This window comes from Leptosomus discolor, chromosome 24 (assembly GCF_034619465.1).
Source record: "Leptosomus discolor isolate bLepDis1 chromosome 24, bLepDis1.hap2, whole genome shotgun sequence".
Lineage (NCBI taxonomy): Eukaryota > Metazoa > Chordata > Aves > Leptosomiformes > Leptosomidae > Leptosomus > Leptosomus discolor.
Window position 1 is genome coordinate 6,801,202 of NC_141414.1, and position 22,982 is coordinate 6,824,183.

The following is a 22,982-nucleotide window of genomic DNA, read 5'->3' on the forward strand; positions in this document are numbered from 1 at the left end:
CGTGCCGAGCAGAGCCGAGCCGTGCCGCAGGGGCGGGCCCGGGCCCGGCGGGCCGAGCAGGGAACCCCGGCGGGGCCGCCGCTGCCGCCCGCCCGCGGGAGCCGCCCAGCGCGGGGGCAGCCGGTGCGGCGGCGGCGGCGGCGGCGGCGGCGGCGGCGCGGGGAGCGGGGCGGCGGCGGCGGCGGCATGAAGTCGCGGCGGGACGGGCTGAAGATCCCCTCGCTGACCTTGGAGTGAGTCAGTCGGAGTCGGAGCCGGGGCGGGGCGCGCCGCTACCGGCCCCTCGGGGCGGGCGGCGGGACCCCGGGGCATCCCGGTCCCGCTGCATCCCGGTCCCGCTGCATCCCCATCCCAGAGCATCCCATCCCGGTCCATTCTCATCCCGCTACATCCCCATCCCGGAGCGTCCCCCATCCCGGTCCATCCCCCATCCCGGTCCGTCCTCATCCCGGAGCGTCCCCCATCCCGGTCCATCCCCATCCCGGAGCATCCTCCATTCCAGTCTATCCCCATCCCAGAGCATCCCATCCCTGTCCATTCTCATCTCGCTGCATCCCCATCCCGCTGCATCCCCATCCCGCTACATCCCCATCCCGCTACATCCCACAACCCGATCTATCCCCATCTCGGTCCATCCCCCATCCCGGTTTATCCCCATCCCAGAGCATCCCATCCCAGTTCATCCCCATCCCACTGGATCCCCACTCCCGGGCTGCAGATCCCAGTCATTCCTCCTGCATCCACAGCCCCGGACACCCCACCCCACCACCCCTCCCCAGTGATCCCCCCCTCTCCCGGCAGCACCAGACCACCCGGTGTCTTCCCCCTCCGCAGCCTTAGACCCCACAATGTCCCTGCTGTCCTCTGCGCCCCCCCTCCAGCTCTGCCCCGCTCCCCTCTCCACACCCTGCCTGGCCCCCTGGCTCCAGCCCTTGTCTCCCCTCTGCTCCTGGCCCCTGGCCCCCTCTGGACCACCCAGCCCGGCCGGGGGGCTGCACCACCGGGGTGCCCGCTGGCACCCACTGACGCCACGCCGGCGCGTCTTGCCTTGCAGCTTGTCTCCGAGCAGCCAGAGCCCAACGCTGCTGAGCCCCTGCAGCCCCTGCAGCCCCTTACTAACCCTGCACCCCTGGAGGTAAGACACCCCCCCCCCAACCCTCCCTGGGCACTGTGGCTACCAGCTCTGGTGAAAGGGTGGGGGGAGAGGTGGAGACGGGGGCAGCAAGGTGGGTCCCCCCCACTCGGGATGCCCTGGGGGGGCCCAAAAGCAGCGCTGTCGTCTGCGGGGCACGTGGGCCAACATCGCCGGGATCTGTCCCCAGCCCTGCACACACCGAAAGTGGCCTGGCCGTGCCGGTGGGCTCCATCTCTGCTACCAATTGGTCCATTTTGGGGAGCCCCGATGAGAACCCCATCACAGTATCTTGACCTCAGGCTCCGAGCATCCTTGTTTTGAGGGGGGGGATCCCCTCGAAATCGGACCAGGGCAGGGCACTGTGGTGGGAGGAGGGTGGGAGTGGGGATGGCACCTTCCTCCCGCCCGCGAAACCTCCCTCATCACCTTTTTCTGCTCCGCCGTGGGGAAAGGGAAGGGGGGGGGGGGCTGGTCTGGGGGACGGGTTCCCCCCACCCGAAATACCACAAACCCTTTGCGGTGCCCTGCTGAGTGCTGCCGCTGCGGTGCGTGCCGGCTGCGCTCTGCCCCGGGGACAAGGTGCAGCGGGTGTGCTGGCACCCAGCGGTCCCGCCCCAGCCCTGTGCCCTGTGGGGCAGAGCTGTGGCCTGCCTGGCACCCATGGGTGACGCCAGGTGCCTCCATCCATCTGCCAGCGAGAGCGGCTGGCACCGGGCGAGAGGGAACCGGGCGGGGAGCTCTGCCGCTGCTCAGCAACAGGCAGAGCCATTTGTTGCGGGCAGACAGGCAGGAGCCAGGGTGCTGCCCGCGCTCTGCCAGCACACGGGCATCCCTGCCTGCCCCGCTCCCTCCGCTAGCCCTGCCTGGCCACCCCTTGCCCCTGCGGCACGTGGGAAAACAAGCGCGGCCACGCGGTTGCTCAGCCGAGGCCTTGGGGACGGCATTTTTTTTTGGGGTGCTCGCAACGGGGACGAGGACGGGGACAAGCATCCTGGCAGCGCCCCGGGGTGCCTCCACGTGCCGGCATCTCGCAGCTGGGGAAGCGTGGTGCTGCCGGGTTTGGTGCTGGTGGGTTTGGTGCTGCCAGGCTCAACGCTGTCCTTTCGCCACGCTGAAACTCTGCCCAAACCCACCGGCACCGGGATTCCTGGCCGTGGCACCGGCTGGCTGCCGCCTGGCAAGCGTGGTGATACCATCCCATGCGGCTCGGGAGGCACCGGTGGCCGCGGCGTTGCCACCATGCGGGGTTTTGTCACCGGCACCGAGGAGAATGGATGTCACCGGGTCTTTGCTCGGGATCTCCCGGATTAAACATGAAAGCCGGTGTGGGAGGGAGGTTGCGAGGTGGCGGGGTGCTGCCGGGTGGCCGCCCTCTGAGCGCAGCATCCCATGGGTGGCAGGGTGCCGTTAGCGGAGTGCTCCCCCCCAAGGGAACCCCAGGCTTTGGGGCCACCCCTGCTGACTTGGGGGGGGACACTTGTGCCCCTTGAATGCATCAACAGCAGATGCTGCACCTCCGTGGTAACCTTGACCCTATTTTGGGGCGCTGCCCCATCTCTAGGTTAAGCCCAAGCCACCATTTTGGGGTGATGTCTCATCTCTATAGTAACCTTGACCCTATTTTGGGGTGCTGCCCCATCTCTATGGCAACCCTGCACCCCTTTTGGGGTGCTGCCCTGTTTCTATGTTAACCTTGACCCCATTTTGGGGTGCTGCCCCATCTCTACAGTAACCCCAGGCCCCTATTTTGGGGGTCCACCTCATCTCTATGGCATCCCGGAGCCCGTTTTGGGGTGATGCCCCTTTTCCATGGTAACCCTGACCCCATTTTGGGGTGCTGCCCCGTCTCTATGGTAACCCCAGGCCCCCATTTTGAAGGTCCACCTCATCTCTATGGCAACCCGGAGCCCATTTTGGGGGTGATGCCCCATTTCCATGGTAACCCCGATCCCAGTTTTGGGGTGCTGCCCCCCCCGCCTACGACAACCCCCACCCCATAACGGGGCGCTGCCTCGTTTCTATGGTAAACCCCCCCCTCATTTCCCCCCCTCCCCCCCTCCTTTTGGGGGTGCTCCCCCCGTCTCCATGGAAACCCCGACCCCGTTTCGGGGCGCTGCCCGTCTCCATGGTAACCCCCAGCGCCGCCGGGCGGGAAGGGGCGGGCGGGCGGCGGGAGGCGGCGGGAGCCCGGCCCGGCCCCGGTCCCAACCCCCGGCGCGGTCCCGGCCCCCGCGCGTCCCCGGTGGCGCCGTTCGGCCGTACCGGTGGATGCGGCCGGGCCCCGGCGGGGCCGAACCGCCCGCGATGTCGGACCCGAGCTGCTGGGGAGCGGCCCCGCCCGGTTACCGGGGCCAGCGGGCCGCCGGCGCCCTGCTCCAGCGCTCCAAGAGGTACCGGGCGGCTGGGGGGGGGGCTGCACCGGGGGGGGGGGGGGGCTCCCCGGCGGGCGTGGGGTCGGGGGGAACCGTGCACCGGGGTGTGTGGTTTGGAGGGGGGGGCGCTTTGCACCGGGGGGGGCGGCACCCCGGCGGGCGTGGGGGAACCGTGCACCGGGGTGCGTGGGTTGGGGGGGGGGGGGGGGGCTTTGCACCGGGAGAGGGGTCCCCGGCGGGCCTGGGGTGGGGGGAACCGTGGGGGGGGGGGGGGGGGCTTTGCATCGGGGGAGGGGTCCCCGGCGGGCCTGGGGTGGGGGGAACCGTGCACCGGGGTGTGTGGTTTGGGGGGGGCTTTGCACCGCGGGAACGATCGTGCACCGGGGTGTGTGGTTTGGGGGGGGGGGGCTTTGCACCGGAGGGGGGACTCCCCGGCGGGGGTGGGGGGGACGACGACACCGTGCACTGGGGTGTGTGGTTTGGAGGGGGGCTTTGCACCGCGGGGGGGGCCCACCCCGGCGGGCTTGGGGTGGGGGGGAGCCGTACGTGGGTTGGGGGGGGGGGGGGGGGGATTTGCACCTCGGGAATGACCGTGCAGCTGGGGGGGGGGGGGGGGGTTGCACCGGGGGTGGGGTGCAGTGGGGTGCTTGAGCTGGGGGGGGGGAACGACACCGTGCATGGACGGGTGGGCGCCGGGGTGCGTGGTCTGGGGGGGGGGAGGCTGTGCACTGCCGTGCGTGGTTTGGGCGGGGGGTGGGGGTCTTTGCACCAGGGGGCACGCAGAGGTGCATGGGTTTGGGGGGGGGATGTCTTTGCACCGGGGGGTGTACACCGAGGTGTGTGTTTTGGGGGGGTTGCATCTTTTTTGGGGGGGTGCTGTGCACTGAGGGTGCACCCTCAGAGCCCCGAGGTTGCCGGGGTGGGGTGGGCTGAGGGTGTGTTGATTGGGAGCCCAGTGCCATGGGGGGTGCAGGGTTTAGGGTCCTGGGGCATTAGGGGATGCACGTTTTGGGGTGCTGTGCACCAGTGCTGGGGGGGGGTGGGGGGTGGGGTTTGGTCTCTGCAGCAGGGTGCATGTTGGGGTGGAGAAGGGTCTTGCATGCCCAAGGCAGGGGGGAAATACCCCCGTGACCCCCTGCGCTGAGGTGGGCACCGCATTGATGGGACATGTCCCATGTGGTGACATGTCCTGAGCCAGGGTGAGGGTCCTCAGGGAGCCCAGGGGTGGGAAGGGGCCAGTCCCTTGCAGCAAGCCACGGGCAGAGCTGCAGGGGGGCAAAGCTGGGGGCAAAGGGCTCACGCACCCTTGGGCAGTGTCGGGGGCTGCTGCATAAGCGGGGTGCTGGGGGGGGGCTGCCCCAGGTCTCCAGCTGCAACGCCAGGTTTGACCCAGGCAGGTAGGTGGGACGTGTCCCCAAGGAGGGGGACAGGCAGCTCTGCCAGCCCTGGGAGAGGTGCGATGAACCCCCTGGGTGGAGGGGCTGGCACCTCCATCCAGCAGATTTGGGGTGCTGCAGCTGGGCCAGGCATAAAACCCTTTATATAAAAAAGGTGTTTAAGACAGTGCGGAGGCAGAGGGGAGATATTCCCATTGTGAACGTCTTTTAATGTTGCTGTGGGCTGGCACGAAGCGACGCGGTTGCTTAGCGAATGAATCCATCCAGCACCGATCCCATCCTGGGAAGGTGCCTGCTTCACCTGGGCTGTGGGAATTACTGCTGCTGGCACACGAGGACGGGCAAAAGGGGTGCTTAATAAATAAGAAAAGGTGTTGGATGGGGTTTTCCAACCGTGGGGGAGCAGAGCCAAGAGGGCCCTGGGAGAGCTGTGTAATTGGAGAGATGATCTAGGCAGTCATCTGTCTCCAGCCGAGCATGATGAGGCTGTAATTCTCATGAAGGGCAGAGGATTTGCTCTTCTTTCATCGGTATTCCTAGAATCCACGGCGAGAACTGGTCTGGCCTACTTTACAGAGGGCAGAAAGCATATGCTGTTATTTAGTGGGATTAAGAGGTCTGAGGGATCCTAATTTCCTGCGGGGGGATGCTGAGAGGGTCGGCGTGGGGCAGGACGGCTGGTGGTTCGGTGGCTGATGGGGCTCTTCTTCTCCATGGATGGCTGTTCACACCTCGCACACCGCAGAGAAGTGTGCCAGCAGACGTAACAGGTACCATTTCCTACCCGCTAATGGGAAACCGCGGCACGGGGACGTGCAGGGATGCATGCCAGGGCGCGGGGCAGTTTCTTTAGGCTGTTTTGCAGCGCAAAGAAATAAATAAGTCTATACCCAACTCGTTACCCCGCGATTCCCTGCAAGGATTTGGGATTTTACTCATGGGAGGTGCCTGGTGTGTTGCTCAATGCTCTGGGGAGGGTTAATAAGAGCATCCGCAGTGCCAGGCTTTCGGCTGGGTTGGGACAAGGGGCCAGAGCGGCTTCGCAGAGCGATGCCGGGTGCCTGGTGGGGTTCTGAAGATGTGGTGGGGTTGTGCGTTGGATTTCACCCTCCAGACCCTGGTCCCGAGCCTCCCCCATCCCAACTTCCATCCCCGGAGGCAGCCGTCACAAGTCGCGGAGGAGAAATGTCATGGAGCAACTTGGGATGCAGCTGCTTGGTTCAGTGGGTTTCAACGTTAAACATAAAGTCGTCCCACTGGAAACTGATTTTTCCAGGACGTGGGGATCCATGGCACTTCCCCAGATCTCCAGGCATGTGAACACCCTGTGCCCATTTGGGGGAATATGGAGGAAAAATGTTGTCCGCAGCCACGCGAAGAAGAGAGCCGGGAGTGCCGACTCGTGCTCTGAGTCACGCAGCCGGGAGCGGAGCCGCCTGCTCGCCCTTTGAGACTGCGCCCGCTCCCTTATCGGCCTGACCCTGCCCTCGCAGCCACGCTGCTCCCACCACCCTGCACCCACTTTGCCCCAAACCGCTGGCTTTCTGCCCAGTATTCACACCCCCCCCTCCGGCAGTGTCCAGCACCGGGCTGGAATCTGACACACGACGCTTTGCCATCCTGACAAGTTTTAGGGGTCAGATCCTGCGAGAGAGCAGCGGGATGCTGCAGCCCCTCCGTGTGCTTCCCGGGGATGGCCCTGCCTACGGCTGGGTGGTTTAGCACGACCCTTGGTGCTGGTTCCTTGCCACCCAACGCCGCTCGGACGGGTCCTGGTGGTGCCATTTGCCGGTGAGAAACGTCGGTGTTGTGCTGCGTGGCCGGATCCTGCCCTTCCCGCAGCTCCGAGGAGGCAGCCTGCGGGAAGCCGCCAGGTATTGCTCTGTCTCCTGCCTGCAGCCATCCCCGGCCATGCCATGCCGAGGCTGGGTACTGGTGTGAGTGCTGGTAGGCAGTGGGAGGTGCTGGTTCCTCCTCGTAGGCAGCCTCGGGACGGGTGACACGTTATTTTGCTCCAGGCTGCGGGGTGACTGGCTGTCACACACTTTCCGCATCCTTTGCAATAAGTGCTGGACGGCCACGGCAGCGCCGGGGCAGCCTCAGCATGAGCAGCGCGGGAGATGCTGACGGCGATTTTCCACTCCATTTTTGGTACCAAACGTGCAATTAGGGGATGGAGGCAGAGAGGGCAGCAGCCCTAGCTCCTGCCTTCAGGGCTCGGCAGCTCGTCTCTACCCCGAGGCTTGTTTCGAGCCCGAGGTTTCCGTGCGTGAAGGATGGGAACCAGCTGTGGATGATGCAGCAGGCGCAGGGGGGTTAAAGTGATGCAAGATGGTTGCGGAGCCGAGGGTGGAGCGCGCGGAAACAGGAAACGTCGGCCTCCCTCTGTGTCACCATTACTGGAACTTGCTTCGTTGAAGGTTTGTTTTCACTTCCAAAATGAAACGGAGCAAGCGGGAGCGAGCCCCTCGTCCCCTGGGATGTGTGTCCCCCCCCCCGCCACCCGCTGCAAGACCCAGATGCACGTCCACCCCGGTCCCTGCGGCAGGACGGTGAAGCCACGCCAACGCTGGCTGCTCTCTGCAGCCCTCCTGGTTGATAAACCTCTGCTTGTGCCGCTGCGGTGGTGGAGCGGGTTTGCTCGCAGTGCCTCAGTTTCCCATCCGGCACGCAGAGCCGCCGGTGGCGAGAAGCTGTGGTTTGCTCTTGCTCCGGGGGTGGGTGCTGGGCCCTGAGTTCGCAGCTGTGGGTGCTGCCATGGGTGTTCAAAGCTGTGTTTAAGCAAGAAAAGCAAATGGAGGGGCCGGGCAGGGTGGGAAGGGGTGAATGGTCGGAGCGGTGGGGGAAGGTTCCTGCCTCCCCCCCGCCCCCCAGCATCGTGGCTCAGCTCCAGGAGGCTCCGAGCCTTCTGAAGCCGCTGCAGCTCCGGGTGAGCTCAGGGTGGGCAGGGCAGGGAGGGCTGTGTCCCAAGGGGACACCCAGGGACCCCTCATCCTGGGTGCAGCCAGCAGAGGAGAGTGTTGGGGGGGGGGGACGGGACAAGCAGCCTCCCCAGTCGCTGACACGGCTGAGACCTTCAGTCTTGAGCAGAAGAGTTGGGGCTCCCGGTTTTAGGGTGGGAGCAAGAGGAGCCCTGTAGTGGGGGGAGATGCCAGCGGGAGGTGCCAGGGTGCCAGGCATCATGTGTGGAGCTCTGACCATGTGTCGCCAGCGTTGGCCATGCATTGGTGCTCCATACATGCATCTGGAGGGACAGCATGTTGTGGAACACCATCCTTTGCGCCCCGGATACCGCATCTACTTTTGTTTCTGGTTTGGGGATCCAGGGAGAATCCCTTCGCTCCTGGCTCATGCTCTCGATCTTGCAAGCGTATCTGACCGCGGCGTGATGTTAAACAATGTCCTTTAATTGGTGGCATCCGTGTGGGTTCCTGTTCCCAGCCTGGCAAGGAAATTCGGTGTCACCTTTGCAGAATTTGCAGCCCGAGGAAGCGCAGATAGAGGAAGGGGAAGGTTGTCCTCGTGCTTGAGCTTCTGCTCTGTGCTGTGGATATTTGCAGTTCCCTCTCGGCAGAGTGAAAGAGAACTTAAACGAGCTGATCTTATTTTAAATGGGGTTGAAATGGGCTGCGTACGGCAGGCACTGGGCTGCAGCATCCCTGCGAGCAGGTGGGCTTTTCAAGGCTGGGCCATGCTTGCAAGGCAGCCTTGGGCTCGGGGCTTGGAGAAAGGCTGAAAGGAAAGGAAAAAGGAAATTCCTGCAAGAAGGATTGAAATCTTGTGAGTTGGGAGGGTGGGAATGGTGATGGTGATATGGAGACCCGGCGCTTGTGGATGTGGCCGTGGGGTTGTTTCAGGGGAGCTCTGTGGGATGCAGGAGTGTGGTACCAAGATGGGAGTTTGGGGGTGTTTGAGGTGCTGGTGCTGTCGGCATGGACCTGTGCGTGGTGCTGCTTTTCCCCCGGCGCATGTGGCTTCCTCCTGCTGCCTGCTGGAGCGGGGCCGAGCCGGACCCCTGCCGGGGCATCGCAAACACCCAGTGACACTGCAAAGTCTCAGGGGGTCGGGGACCGACTGTCCTCCCCGCCGTGACCTGGGGACCACCAAGTGTAGGGAGGTTTCTTGAAACTGGCAGGCATTTTCCAGGCGATGGAGCAAGTCGGGTTGTGACCGCTTGGCATTTCCATCGCTTCCTCCTTTTACATCCCTTTTTTCTGTTCTTGCCCTCGGCCCGTTGCCCAAGGGGCCGCCTGCTTCTGCCCTCCCCAGCGAGCCAAAACCAGAAGTGGGACCTCGACGAGACGGTTCATCATTAAAAATAACCCTGTCAGCCTGCCTGCAGCGGCGCTGAGCTGGGGATGGATCCTCCCTGCGGCGGGAGATCTGTAATCGATGGGGTGACAGTCGCCGTGTCCCCTGGCACGGGGCATCATGTACAAGAGGACCCGTACGTGCTTGAGCCCGTCCAGCCCTGCCCGTCCTCTGCTTCCCCAAATTAATTCCTTCTTTTTCCTTCCTAGTTGCCGAAGCAGCAATAGGAAGAGCTTAGTGGTGGGCACCCCCTCTCCGACCCTCTCGCGGCCTCTCTCCCCGCTCTCCGTGCCAACAGGTAAGGGATGTCCCGGGGGATGACTTGAGCATCTCCCGAAATTACCCGAATGTTTTGGAGAGTAACCCTTCTGCTTCTGCAGCACCTTGTTAGCAGCAGCAGGCTGGCTCCTGGCCACGGGTGCCTTTTCCAGGAGGGAATAGCTTGGGAAGTGATTTACCCCCTCTTTCCCCTGAAGGAGCAGCCCATGGCACCCGGGGCATCGTGCTGGGGTGGGTATGGGGGTGACTTTTCCCCCTTTCTCCCTGCAGCTGGGAGCAGCCCCTTGGACAGCCCACGCAACTTCTCCGCTAGCACCTCCATCAACTTCCCCTTCGCTCGCAGGTGAGCTCCTGGCCCTTCCAGACCATTAATATTCACTAATAATTATCATTCACCCACTGTTCTGTTGATCTCAAGTGATTTGTTTTGATTTTTTTTTTTTTTTTTTGCATTTGTTTCTCCCTCATTTTTGCTCCGCTGCTGTTTGCTCTGCCGTGAACGGTGCCTCCCACCATCCCAGCCATGCTCCTCGGACTGACAGGCGAGTACCAGGGACGGGCTAGGGCTGCGTGCCGGGGAGATGTCTGCTTTGCCTCGGCACGGCCCTTCTTTGTGTGCATCCCCGGCAGGAGATGCTGCTCTGGGACTGGGCTCCCTGCAGCTCCAGGAGCAGAAATACCCCCGTTCACATCACACTGCCCCCGACCACGAGCTCAGCCCGAGCTCAGCCCCACTCCAAGCGCCCCTTACGGATGCTCGGCAGATGTCCAGGGACGGATGCTCAGCCGGGTCCCCAGGGAGGAAAATCTTGCTGCATCCCCTCCCCAGCCCGCACTGCTCCAGACACAGATGCCAAAATCCTGTTTAACTAATTAATTAATTGCACACATGGGGGCGGACGGCTGGTTTTAACCCATCGATCGTCACATGGAAAAAAGCTGGAGGCTTACAGATGGTTTTCATGCTTGTGACAGAGTGAAAAGCCGAACTGCGGGGCTGGGGGGGGTTGAGAGCTTGCCGGCGGCGAGGGCACGCGGTGGTGCCGGATCCGGCGCCCTGCCAGCTCCTGCTGTCCTTGGCCCCGCACGGGAAACGGCAGTGAGAGGTGAAGGGCCTCATCTTGACGTGGATGTTGCCCCATCCATTAGAAACGTCTCCAAGAGGAAGCTTTCGCCTGCGTCGGAGCTGTTGCCTTCCTGTTTATAACCGGGCTCTGCTCCGTGACGCCTGTTGTCTCAGGATGGGTCTTTAGGAATCCTGATTTCTCACAGAACAAAGTCCCAGAAGGCTGAATTTTGCGCTAATTTAAACTCAGATTCACACAGGTTTGGTTTTTTTTCTGTCTGAAAGGGATTCCACCACCTGACCGAGTGCTGTCCCTTCACAGGGACTCTGTTCGCTGTCACTGTCCCCATGGATGCCTGCAAGCTGGCATTGCAGAACAGCCCCCCGCCCCTGCAAACCCCTCTTATTTCACCCAATTCCAGTCCGTTCTGAAAAGAGGTTTCAGGGCTTTATTATTCAAGCCAAACCTGCGTCCTCTTCCCCATCCTTATCACTCTGACGTTATTTATCTGCATTTAGATGTTGGTTTTTTTCCTGTGTGTGATCAGCACATTTGCACTCACAGGGCTGATGGCAGAAGGTGGTCACTGGCTTCGCTACCCTCCTCTGGCTATGGGACGAACACGCCCAGCTCTACTGTCTCGGTAATGTTTGCTTTCTCATGGCAGCAGGCGAGAAGAGCCCCAAACCCTCGATTTTTGGTGAAACACCTCCCAAGCCCCATGGCATCGGTTCCTAGGCAGCCCCTCCATTCCTGGAGGACCGTGTGCTTTAGCTGCATCATGCTTTCCAAAAGTGCTTTAAAAAAAGCCATAGAGCCTGGTGAAGGGCTTACAGCATCCCTGGGTGTTGCAGCATCCCTGCGTGCCGAGTGGGCACTGGACGCATCCCGACCATGCAAGGGGAGCAGCCCGGGATGCTGCGGGTACAAGGGATGGGGCTCAGCGGAGCCAGCTTGGGTGGGAGAGCAGGGCGGAGGTTTTGGGGTGGGAGTGTGCAGCGCAGACCTCCCCTGGCTGGCCTTGCCGTCCGTATTCCATGTTACCGAGCGCAGAGCGTGCTGCCCATCAACGTTTCCAGCCTCCTAAGAGGCTCCAAGAAATGTTTTCCTCGTGGGTTTGCTGGTTTCCACCCCGCTGCTGGGAAGCATGGATCCATCTTCTGATCCCCCCGTGTCTGTCCTTCTTTCCAGTCATCTTCGTCCTCCCAGGAGCGCCTGCACCAGCTCCCGTACCAGCCCACCCCCGACGAGCTGCATTTCCTTTCTAAGCATTTCCGCAGTACGGAGAGCGTCACGGACGAGGAGGGGCGGCACTCGCCCTGCCTGCGCCCACGATCCAGGAGCCTCAGGTATGGCCCCCACTGTGGGGAGCACCCACGGTGCTGCCGGGATGATGCACTGGGTGCCGGCCCATCCAGCGCATCCTCTGCCCTCTCCTGAGCTGCTCCTGGGACATCCTAGTCCTGCTAAGCCCGTCCCAAGGTGTTGACCCCAATATGGGTTTTCCCCTTGCAGGGGAGTGGGGAAGCTGTGCCTTGAGGTTGTAGAAGCCCTATCCCTGGAAATATTCAAGGTCAAGTTCGATGGGGCTCTGAGCAACCTGATCTAGTTGAGGATGTCCCTGCTCGTTGCAGGGCGGTTGGACTAGATGACCTTTAAAGGTCCCTTCCTACCCAAACCATTCCATGAGCCTATGATCCTGTGCTCCTAAGTTCCATGATTTTGGGCATTAGGGTCTGATCCTCAGCATCTTCTTAGCTGTCTGGATGTAGCATTGCTGTCCTGGCAGTAGATGACACCTGAGAGTGAGGTTTCCTGGGGCTGAAGCTGGAGAAAGCGCGCTATGTTCCAAAATAGTTGGTTTGCAGCTTCTTGCTCAATTGTCTCAAAGGGTTTGGTGGAGAGAAGGGGACCACCAAGCAGAAGTCCAAGCAGTGGCCATCCTTACAGGGTTAAAAATCCCATTTCTGGGCTTGGGTCGGGAAACACCACCCGTGTTTGCTGGGGCTGAGCATCAGGCTGGCCTTTGACTCTGCAAGAAACAAGGAGCGTAGGAGGATGGGCCTTTGCAGGCTGGAGAGAGGAAAATTTGAAGACACCATCAAGTTGGCGGCCATAGCATTGTCCGAGCTACCCTACGGACCTGCTGAGCTCTGTGTTACTGCTCCAAGACTGTGTCCCATGCAAGGAGCTGGTCACGTTTCTGCTTGTCCAGCACCAGCAGCTTGTGCTTTTTACAGGGGATATTTCGGTTAAATCCTCTTTTCCCACTGAAAAATCTCCCAACCCAATTTGCGCCGGAGGCAGAGCTGTAGTCCTGCATGTTGCCGGCTGAAATTTCATTAAAATCAGATTAATTATCTGACAGGGTTTTGTAGGTGGTGAGGTTTTCACCAAGGAGATGCTGGCTCTGTAGTTGGGGTGGCACGGCAAACGCTGAGCTGGGGCTGGCAGCGAGTGGCTCGGGTCTGGTTTTAATCAGCACGTTTATTAGATAGTGGTTAATGAGTTGCTGGCCGCTCCTGTGACTTGCTTTGCATAATGGGATCACCAGGCAGGGGCCTGAGAGAGGCGACGTTGGGTGAGGGTAAGAGAGAAGCCTTGTTTAATGAAGGTCCCTGTGTCCACCACGGGGCTTGGTTGGGTTTTTTTGCTGGTGAGCTGCAGAAAGGGCAACGATGGTGAACGGTTGTGGGATCCAGAGGAGGGAAAGGATGAGCTCACTCTTCAAAACCAAGTTGACTGATGCACCAACCTCTCAGCTCCGGATTTTCAAGTGACTTGAGTTTGGAGACCTGGGTCTGCAGGAGGTTAACCTTCCCTGGACCAGGTTCCAGGGACCTACAGATCCATGCACGGTGGGAGGGATGCTGCTGGAAGTGCTGGCCCGAGGCTGACGGCTCCTCTCGGGTGAGCCGCTTGGGATCAAGAGTTAGGAGGGGGGAACAAATTGCTCTCCAGGGGTAGTAGCTGTTTGCATGGATATAAACGACTTGGACCTTGTAACGCAACTGGTTTCCTCCCTCTGCAGCCCTGGACGGACAAGTGGAACGTTTGATAATGAGGTTGTGATGATGAACCATGTCTACAAGGAGCGGTTCCCAAAGGTAACTGCTGGGACTGGGGAGGACAAGCACATTAGTTCCTCCACAGCATCCTGCCGGCATCTTGTCCAGAACAGCCTCTTCTCTGTGCTGGAATATAGGATGCATGGGTAGATACCAGGGGACACTGGAGGACACTGGAGATGTGGTCATGAACTGGGGAGGCAGGGACCTGTGAGTCTGCATCATCACACATGCAGGCAGAGGTCTCTGGAGACTTTGGTGGAGCTTTTCCAGCCTGCTGGAAGCTGGGTCCCAGCTGGGGCCAGGATGTGCACGTGGATATTGGAGCTGTGGGAGGTGGTAGCTTGAGATCCTGGCTGGCCAAACCCAAGGCATGGTATGGGGGGCACATGTTCCTGGGCATCACCATCCATTCTGCCTTGCAGGCCACAGCCCAAATGGAAGAGCGTCTGCAGGACACCATCACAAACTTCTCTCCAAGCAGCACTCTGCCGCTGGCAGACGGGGTGCTGGGCTTCATCCACCACCAGATCATCGAGCTGGCCCGCGACTGCCTGGCAAAGTCCCAGGGAGCTCTCATCACCTCCCGCTACTTCATGGAGCTGCAGGAGAAGCTCGAGAAGATGCTCCGAGATGTGAGTACGGGGCAGCTCCCTGCCTTGTGCCATCTCCTGAGGCCGCTGTTAGATGCCTGGCTTCTGTCTCCTCTCCGGCAGGCTCAGGAACGTTCAGAGAGCGAGGAGGTGAAGTTCATCGACCAACTGGTGAGGAAGCTGCTGATCATCATCTCCCGTCCTGCTCGCCTTCTGGAGTGCCTGGTAAGACATGACAGTTCCCAATGTGTCTTGTCTTTCATGGCTTTGCCTCCTCGCTGGGCTGGTGCAGACCATGAAAGACAAGGCATCTTCTCACCACCTTGCCTGATCCACCATGGGAACAGCTGTTTCTCACCATCCTGGCTAGGCTGTACAAGGAGCTAAGACCGTTCCTAGCATTAGAGACATTTCTCAGAGAGGAGAAGCTGTTTTTTCCTGGCGGAGTAGGGAGATAGGAACTTCTTGGCAAGCTTCCTCACCCATTTTCAGGTGTTTTTTTAGCTGTTGTGCTGAATTTCTAAAGCACTCGCCTTTGTGTTGTGGTTCCTGCAGCTGGAAGAAGGAGCTGCGATGAAGCGTGCTGCTGGTGGGCTCTCCTTGATTTCCCCTCCAAGGCCAATACATGGGGCTACATTTTTATTCCATCAGCCATTGACATGGGGCACGACGGGGGAACGATGCTAGAAACAGGAGCAGAGCGTTGAGCTTTCTCCTGCAAGCATCCAGAACCTGTCCCCAGTTACAGGTGTCACCTGCAAGGCTTAGAGGAAAGGTTTAACTCTGCAAAGTCTCACTCCTCAGCTCTGCTTGGTTTTCCCCATCCAGGAGTTTGACCCAGAGGAGTTTTACCATCTCCTGGAAGCTGCAGAAGGACACGCCAAAGTTGGACAGGGAGTAAAGACCGATATTCCCCGATACATCATCAGCCAACTAGGGCTCGTCAAGGACCCACTGGAGGGTAGGGAACCACTTGGGTTGGTGGCCCCAAGGTCTGCAGTGGGATGTGGACTCTCAGTTTGGCCACTGGCAAGCGTGAACGAGTGCTGGGTGGTGGCAGGGGGACTGGTGGGGCTGAGCTGGTGTCATGGGGTGGGTCACAGCAGGACCAGGACAGCGTCCAAGTCTCCTGGCCAGTCCCACATCCCTTGTTATTGCTCCCAACACGTTCAGCAAAGCAGATTAAGCTCAAGAACGCTTAATCCATAGGAAGCCATGGCCTTGCAGGGGGAAATCATAATCCCCGAAGAACATGGGAATGACTATGGAAAAAAGAGAATTATATAAATGTTTAACCTTGTGTTGAACCTCTTAACGCCATGACCTGAATTTCTCCATACGATATTTCGAGCAAAGCATGCAGCTAAATCTCTGATTTTGGAGGGAGAGTGGTTGGTGGAGGGTTATTTTGGTGGGGGTTGAGCACGAAGAAGGTGGGAACCATCCCTGTGTTCCACAGAAATGGTCCAGCTGGATCACTTTGACAGCGGGAACACCATCACGCCGGAGAACGATGATGCCTGTGAGGTGAGCACGGTCCTACCTGCATGTCCCACCTGCTGCCTCCAGCTTCGCCCTGCCTCACCCCACACTGAAACTCCTTGCAGCAGCTCCTCTGCTATCTTAGGCTGGGAGATGTTGATTTGGGTTGTCCCCAAGGGTGACTGCTGTATTCAGGTGTAATATCTCACAGTCCCTCATCTGGCTTTTTGAGCGGACAGAGCTCAGAGTGGGCTCTTGATCTGCAGAGCATCTTGGTCTTCTGGTTTGGGGTCTGTGGCTGGAGAGGGCTCAGGGAGGGATGTCCTCTGGCAGTGAGGAGCACTTGGAGGAGATATGTGATGGTGCTTGGTGAATTCCTGCCTGCATTCATAGTGATGGCACGCCAGGAAACCTTAAAAACCTTCTGTCTCTATTCAGAACCAGCCTTTGGCCACCGCTCCTCGGAGGAAGCCTTGCGAGGGGGACTTTGAGACCATCAAGCTGATCAGCAACGGGGCTTATGGGTGAGTTGGGAAGTTCCTAACCCTTGTCTCCGTCTGTAGGTGTCTCCAAAGTCATCCCCGTCCGAGCCCCACAGTGCTGCATGGTCAGTCCTGATGGTTGGAGGACATGTTTTGATGTCCAGCCGTTTTGCTGTCTCCTAGGGCCGTGTACCTGGTGAGGCACAGGGAGACACGGCAGCGCTTCGCCTTGAAGAAAATCAACAAGCAGAACCTCATCCTGAGGAACCAGATCCAGCAGGTGTTCGTGGAGAGGGACATCCTCACCTTTGCGGAGAACCCCTTCGTGGTCAGCATGTTCTGCTCCTTCGAGACGAAGCGACACCTCTGCATGGTGATGGAGTACGTGGAAGGTGAGAACGGGATCTGGGGCTGGACGGTGCCATGAGGAGGGGAGGTTATCAGTGTCTGAGCATCGAGGCCACTGCCTTACTTTGCTCCAGGAAGCAGAGGGAAGCACAAGGAGATGCTTTTGTGATCCTGAGTCTCACCTTGGTGAAGGTAGTGGCCATGCTCACCTACGAGAGCGTTTGTGCCCCATGTCCAGGGATCAACATTGCTCCGAGAAGGGACGGGAGGGTCTGGCTGAGAGCCTGCTTGGCAGGAGAGGCAGCATAGCCCTGCCCGCTGACCTCCCCGCCTCCTCTGAGCCCCCCACGCTCAGGAGGACCCATGTATCCACAGGGGGGGATTGTGCCACGTTGCTGAAGAACATGGGCCCGCTGCCCGTTGACATGGCGAAGATGTACTTTGCCGAGACTGTTCTCGCGCTGGAGTATCTCCACAACTACGGCATCGTCCACCGGGACCTCAAACCCGACAAGTGAGGACGTGGGTCAGGTCTGAGCAAGGATGGGTTTGGGTTTGGATGGTGAAGGGAGAGGTACTGATCCAAGCCAAGAGGATAAAGCAGAATGAAGTCATGGGTTTTGGTGCCCAAGGACCTAGTTCTGCGCTGTTGCACCAGGACCAGAGGTCCTGGGGTGCAGCTGGTTCTGCTCAGGTCTTCCCAGAAGCAAATGGCATCATTGTGGGGCATCTGTCTTCTCTTGCAGTTTGCTCATCACCTCCATGGGCCACATAAAGCTGACAGACTTCGGTCTGTCGAAAATCGGCTTGATGAACATGACCACAAACCTCTACGAAGGGCATATGGAGAAGGACACTCGGGAGTTCATGGACAAGCAGGTATGAGGTCCTGCTCTGCCTGGCCAATCTGCTGTCACCAGGGACCCCGATAGCCTCGGGACCTGTTGCAAAGGTCATTGCAGAGGTGTCAGCCACTGCTTCCCGTGCAGGTGTGTGGCACTCCGGAGTACATCGCCCCAGAAGTCATCCTCATACAAGGCTACGGGAAGCCCGTCGACTGGTGGGCCATGGGCATCATCCTCTATGAGTTCCTGGTGGGCTGCGTCCCCTTCTTTGGAGACACCCCCGAGGAGCTCTTCGGGCAGGTCATCAGTGGTGAGTGTCGCTGGCAACTTTGCTCCTCAGTTCGCCCTTCCCAGCAGTCATGGCTTGTCCTTAACATGTGGAGAGCTTCATTCCTTCATTTCATACTTGTTTGAACAGTAAGGAGGCTCCTCAGGCTTTGATTTCCCAGTTTGGGAGGATGCTTTCCTCTGCTGTGGCTCCTGGAGGACTCTCCTCTTGCCCAGAAGTGACTTCTCCTGCAACCTCGCATCATCACAACCGCCCGTCATCTCCAAATTCTTCCAGCCACTCCAAACTCCTTTCCCTCTTTCCTTGCAGATGAAATTATGTGGCCAGAAGGGGACGAGGCTCTTCCTGCGGACGCTCAGGACCTGATCACGCGGTTGCTGAGACAGTGTCCCCTCGAGCGCTTGGGCACCGGTACGCGTGGCAGATCCCGCACAACGCTTTGGGGAGGGGGGGTTTACCTGGAACCCTAATTCATGTCAAGTCATTTTCTGAAACCAAAGCATGTCCTGCCACGTTGAGGATGCTCGGAGGAGGTCCCCTGCTCAGGGTTCACCCCAGGAAGGCAGCGCAGGGCTCTGGGCCATCCTGTTTATGCCATTTGCTCTGCACGGAGGAGAGACCGTGCTGTCCGGGCTGGCAGCGGGAGCGTCCTGGATCCTGCCCCATCCCCCTGACGTGGGTTTCTCTGCTTGGCAGGGGGTGCCCACGAGGTGAAGCACCATGCCTTCTTCCTCCACCTGGACTGGAACGGGCTGCTGCGGCAGAAGGCCGAGTTCATCCCCCAGCTGGAGTCGGAGGACGACACCAGCTACTTCGACAGTGAGGCCAAATCCATCCCCTTTTCCCTCTCCTGCCTCTGCCAATCCCTCATCCCAGCTGCGGGTCGGATGCTCCTGCGGGAGACGAAAAACCTCCTGGGTGAAGTTGGTTGCTTTACAACCAAAGTCACAAAACAGACGCAATCCTGTTTCCAGGCTGTTCGGCCTTACCAAAAGCCTTACTTTCTCACCCCAAAACTCTCCTGGGCTTTGGGACCAGGCTGTCAGCTGCAATGCAGCTCCCCATGGGTGCAGGTCCCACCGGGGCCCCACAGGCAGGCAGGACGTGGCGTGTTGCAGGCAGGGTGACATCCCTGCCTGCTCTGGCTCTTGCTTTCAGCTCGCTCCGAGAGGTACCGCCACTTGGACTCGGAGGATGAAGAAACCAACGACGAGGAATCATCCGTGGAGATCGGGCAGTTCTCCTCCTGCTCCCATCGCTTCAGCAAGGTGCTCCAATCCCTCCTCCGGCAGCTGAAACAACGGGCGCTGCGGCCGGCACCATTGTGCCAAGCGTCGGTGTCCCGGCTGATGCTGGAGCACCTGGGGATTCCTGAATTTCTGCTCCTTGCTGACCGCTCGTCTCCTCCTCAGGTGTACAGCAGCTCCGAATTCCTGGCAGTTAACTCCAACCTCAGCCTCTCGTCCTCCGACCGGAGTCACAGCGACGACAAAGAGGAGCGATGGGACAGGCACTCGGGAGATGAGGACAGGAACCGGCTGGCGGGCACAGAGCCCCGGTGCGTGGTGAGATGGAGGATGCAGGGCTGATGTGGGCTTGTGCCGGCACCGAGGGTTTGTGCCGGCACCGAGGGTTTGTGCCAGCCCTGAGGGTTTGTGCCGGCACCGAGGGTTTGTGCCGGCACCGAGGGTTTGTGCCAGCCCTGAGGGTTTGTGCCGGCACCGAGGGTTTGTGCCAGCCCCGAGAGTTTGTGGCGGCACTGAGAGTTTGTGGCGGCACTGAGAGTTTGTGGCGGCACTGAGGGTTTGCAGAGGCATCTGTGGGACTTGTCCTGGGGTGCTGCAGCGGCTCGGTGCCATCCCCCTCGCCCATTTATGGTTGTCCTGAGCCCTCCTGCTCTCCCCACGCAGGCTCCGCTCCTGGACGTCCTGCAGCTCCACACCGTACACCTCCCGGCACGAGCGAAGCCGCAGCCCAGCCGCGCTGCCCAGCACCTACAGCCTGGACACCATGCCCAAGTTTGCCTTCTCCTCAGAGGATGAAAGCCCTTGTGTGGCGCCCTCCAAGCCAGAGAGACCCAAGTTTGTGCTGGGAGACCCTGACGCAGGGACAGGCAGCGCGGTGAAGCCGTCAGCGTTATCCGGTGCGTAGGCTGCGGGCACCGGTGTGGGATGCTCCAGGGGGCAGCCAGGGTCCCACACGGCATGGGGTGGGTTCTCCACATCCCTAAACCTTTCTTCCTCCCCTCTGTGCAGCTGATCTTGTCAGCCTGAACCGCATCCGCCTCCGGAGCAACAGCACTGGCACCAAAAACTCGACTCCTCGGGGCCTGGAGCCAGGTGGGAGCCGTCGGCTGAGCAGCCAGAAGGATGTGCCAGACAGGCAGAGAGCCTCACCAGGCAGCCGTGTCCCCAAATCTGCCTCCGTCTCAGCCTTGTCCCTCATCATCACATCAGGTCCGTGTGCCGCACGGTTTATCCCGCTGGATGGCCGTTGCCACGTGGTTTTCCCGGGCTGAGCCGGCTTCTCCTGCTTGCAGATGACTTTGGCGGCGGTGCCCTGATGAGCCCCATCTCCCCCCACTCTCTCTCATCCAACCCCTCTTCCCGTGACTCCTCCCCAAGCCGAGACTCATCCCTCGCCATCACCAGCCTGCGGCCCCCCATCATCATCCACAGCTCGGGCAAGAAGTACGGCTTCACCCTGCGAGCCATCCGCGTCTACATGGGCGACAGCGACGTCTATACCGTCCACCATATGGTCTGGGTACGTGCTCTGGGCTCTGCCTAAGGAGGCAGCAGTGGTGCCAGGCACCACGTTTCCCGACGGGAAAACCCCAGGGGATAACTCAGGCTTGCATCCGAGTGAAATACCGGTCTTTGGATCGCAGAGCGTGGAAGAGGGGAGCCCTGCGCAGGAAGCGGGGCTGAGGGCGGGTGATCTCATCACACACGTGAACGGCGAGTCAGTGCTGGGTTTAGTTCACCGGGACGTCGTGGAGCTGCTGCTGAAGGTAGGTGACCGGTGCCACTGCGCTCGCTCAACACCGGTGCATCGGTCCAGCGGCTCCCCGGCATCACCTCTGCCAGCAGCCGAGGCAGAGCCCCTTTGGATCCGGTGCTCGGATCCAACACGCTGCAGCGATTCATTTTCCATCTCTCAGAGCGGGAATAAAGTGGCCCTGCGGACCACCGCCCTGGAGAACACCTCCATTAAAATTGGTCCCGCTCGGAAAAACAGTTCCAAGACGAGGATGGCACGGAGGAGTAAGAAGAGCAGGAAAAGGGACGGCCAGGACAGGTGGGTAGAACCAGGGTGGGATAAAATGGCATTTGTCCCGGTGTGCGCCATACCGGGGCGGGGGGATCTTTGCCATACCAGGGTGTCCAGCGGGGTACGGTCCTGCCGGCACTGGCTCGGCAGACTTGGGGCCACCAGCTTTAAGGAGAAGCTGAGACTCTTCCTTTTCCTGCCACCTTTGTCCTCCCCAGGAGAAAATCCCTTTTCAAGAAGATCTCCAAGCAGTCGTCGGTCCTGCACACCAGCCGCAGCTTCTCCTCCGGTCTCCATCACTCGCTGTCCTCCAGCGAGAGCCTCCCGGAGTCCCCCACGCACAGCCTGTCCCCAGGTCCCACGACGCCGTGCCGCAGCCCCGCTCCCGACCTGCCCTCAGGTACCCCAACCTGCGGCGAGGGGGGCGGGTATTTGCTCCAGGTGCAGCGGTGATGCCGTGTGTCCCTCCATCCCTCGCGGTGACGTGTTTCTCTCTGTGTGGCAGATGCTGTGTCCCCGCAGAGCACCTCTCCCTCCTCCAGCACCCCAACGTCACCCGCCGGCCACGTGCGCCCCAGCTCCCTGCACGGGCTAGCGCCCAAACTGGGTGGGCAACGCTACAAAGTGGGACGTCGCAAATCCACCAGCAGCATCCCCCCCTCGCCCCTCGCCTGCACCCCTTCCTCTGCCCAGCGCCCACCTTCTCCCCAGCGTTCCCCATCCCCACTCCCTGGGTACCCCAAAACCCCCCATTCCTTCCAGGGCAAGACCCTCTCCCCCCCCACCATCGTCCGGCAGAGCTCACGACCCCGCAGCGCCGACTGCCCCCGCTCCCCCCTCCTCAAACGCGTCCAGTCGGCCGAGAAGATCGTCACCATCCTGGCAGAGAAGAAAACCGGCGGCAGCCGCAAGCTGGGGCTGGAGATGCCTGTGATGGATGGGGAGGCCATCGGGGAGGGCGAAGCGCCGGTGTATGCCGGGGAGCACGGTTATCACCCTGCCAGCTCCCGGCTTGGGGAGAGGCACGACCGGGACCAGGAGGTGGTGGTCATGCGGCGCTTGAACCTCTCCGAGCGCCGGGACTCCTTCAAGAAACAAGAAGCGGTTCAAGAAGTGAGTTTCGATGAGCCAGAGCCGGTGCCGGCGAGCGAAGACGGCGGCAAGAGCGAAGCCGGGCAGAGCGCAGCTCTGTGGTGCGGCGGCACGGCTGGCACGGAGCCGAAGCCAAAGCCCAGCCCGGTCCCGCAGATTGCGGTGCAGGGCTCCGAGAGCGACGAGCAGGAGCCGGCGGTGGCCGAGTGGGAATGCCAGGGCTCCTACCCCATCGGCAACACCGAGCAGCCGGATGGCAGCATCTCCTCGCTGCGGCAGGATGGATGCAAGCATCGGGACCGCGGCTCCCGGCAGCACCGGAACTGCGGGGAGAGAGCGACCGGCCACCGGCAACCACCGCGGGTGCCGCCGGTGCTGCCGGCACAGGGCCAGGAGCCAGGAGGTGCTCAGCTCCTGGCCCCCCGGGGCAGCGCATGGAGCGGGGCCGAGCACGCCTGAGCCCCGTGCCGGCACCCACGGATGGTTCAGGCTCCCCGCGGCATCCCACCGCCTCCCCGAATAACCCATCCCACGCGGCGTATCCTGAGATTAAATGTCCCCGGAGCCATTTTGGACGTCGGCGCTGGCCGGGCCGGCTGCGCCCCGGCACTTCGCCTCCCCCGAAGGCTTTTTGTACTCCCCGAAAGATGCTCATATTTTTATAGAGAGGCGGGAGCTTTTCCGGCGGTGGCATTTCCCCGGCAGGGCCCCAGCCTTTGTGTACAGAAAGGACTCGATGCAAATATTCGTTAATTAATTTATTACTTTTTATAAGCTAAGCAGGCAGTGCAGGACCGTCGGCAGGGTCTGACCTGGCCCCGCTGGGGGTCCCAGGCTTTTCCATGCGTCTCCCAGCTCCCAGCCAGATGACACGCTCTTTTCTAACCTTGCAAAGACCCACTCACTTTTCCCTGCTTTTTAACTTCAGTTTTAGCTGGAAACACCCCAA

At 60.7% G+C, this 22,982-nt stretch overlaps 1 protein-coding gene across 2 annotated transcripts; it reads left to right on the forward strand.

Annotated features, from left to right (window-relative positions):
* Window positions 1–186: 186 nt before the first annotated feature.
* MAST3 (microtubule associated serine/threonine kinase 3) lies at window positions 187–22,492 on the forward strand. Of its 2 annotated transcripts, XM_086477398.1 has the most exons (28): window positions 187–233; window positions 1,055–1,135; window positions 9,425–9,513; window positions 9,765–9,837; window positions 10,016–10,036; window positions 11,126–11,204; window positions 11,753–11,910; window positions 13,593–13,668; window positions 14,055–14,264; window positions 14,346–14,447; window positions 15,051–15,183; window positions 15,682–15,749; window positions 16,143–16,228; window positions 16,370–16,578; window positions 16,910–17,048; window positions 17,281–17,413; window positions 17,524–17,689; window positions 17,978–18,079; window positions 18,365–18,487; window positions 18,827–18,936; window positions 19,081–19,226; window positions 19,579–19,811; window positions 19,924–20,124; window positions 20,208–20,434; window positions 20,559–20,681; window positions 20,832–20,968; window positions 21,160–21,341; window positions 21,447–22,492. In XM_086477398.1, the coding sequence occupies exons 1-28, from the start codon at window positions 187–189 to the stop codon at window positions 22,490–22,492; spliced, it is 4,500 nt and encodes a 1,499-aa protein (XP_086333524.1). The 2 variants fall into 2 exon arrangements, with proteins under 2 accessions (XP_086333524.1, XP_086333525.1); XM_086477399.1 differs by lacking the exons at window positions 187–233; window positions 1,055–1,135 and adding an exon at window positions 3,440–3,525.
* Window positions 22,493–22,982: the final 490 nt, after the last annotated feature.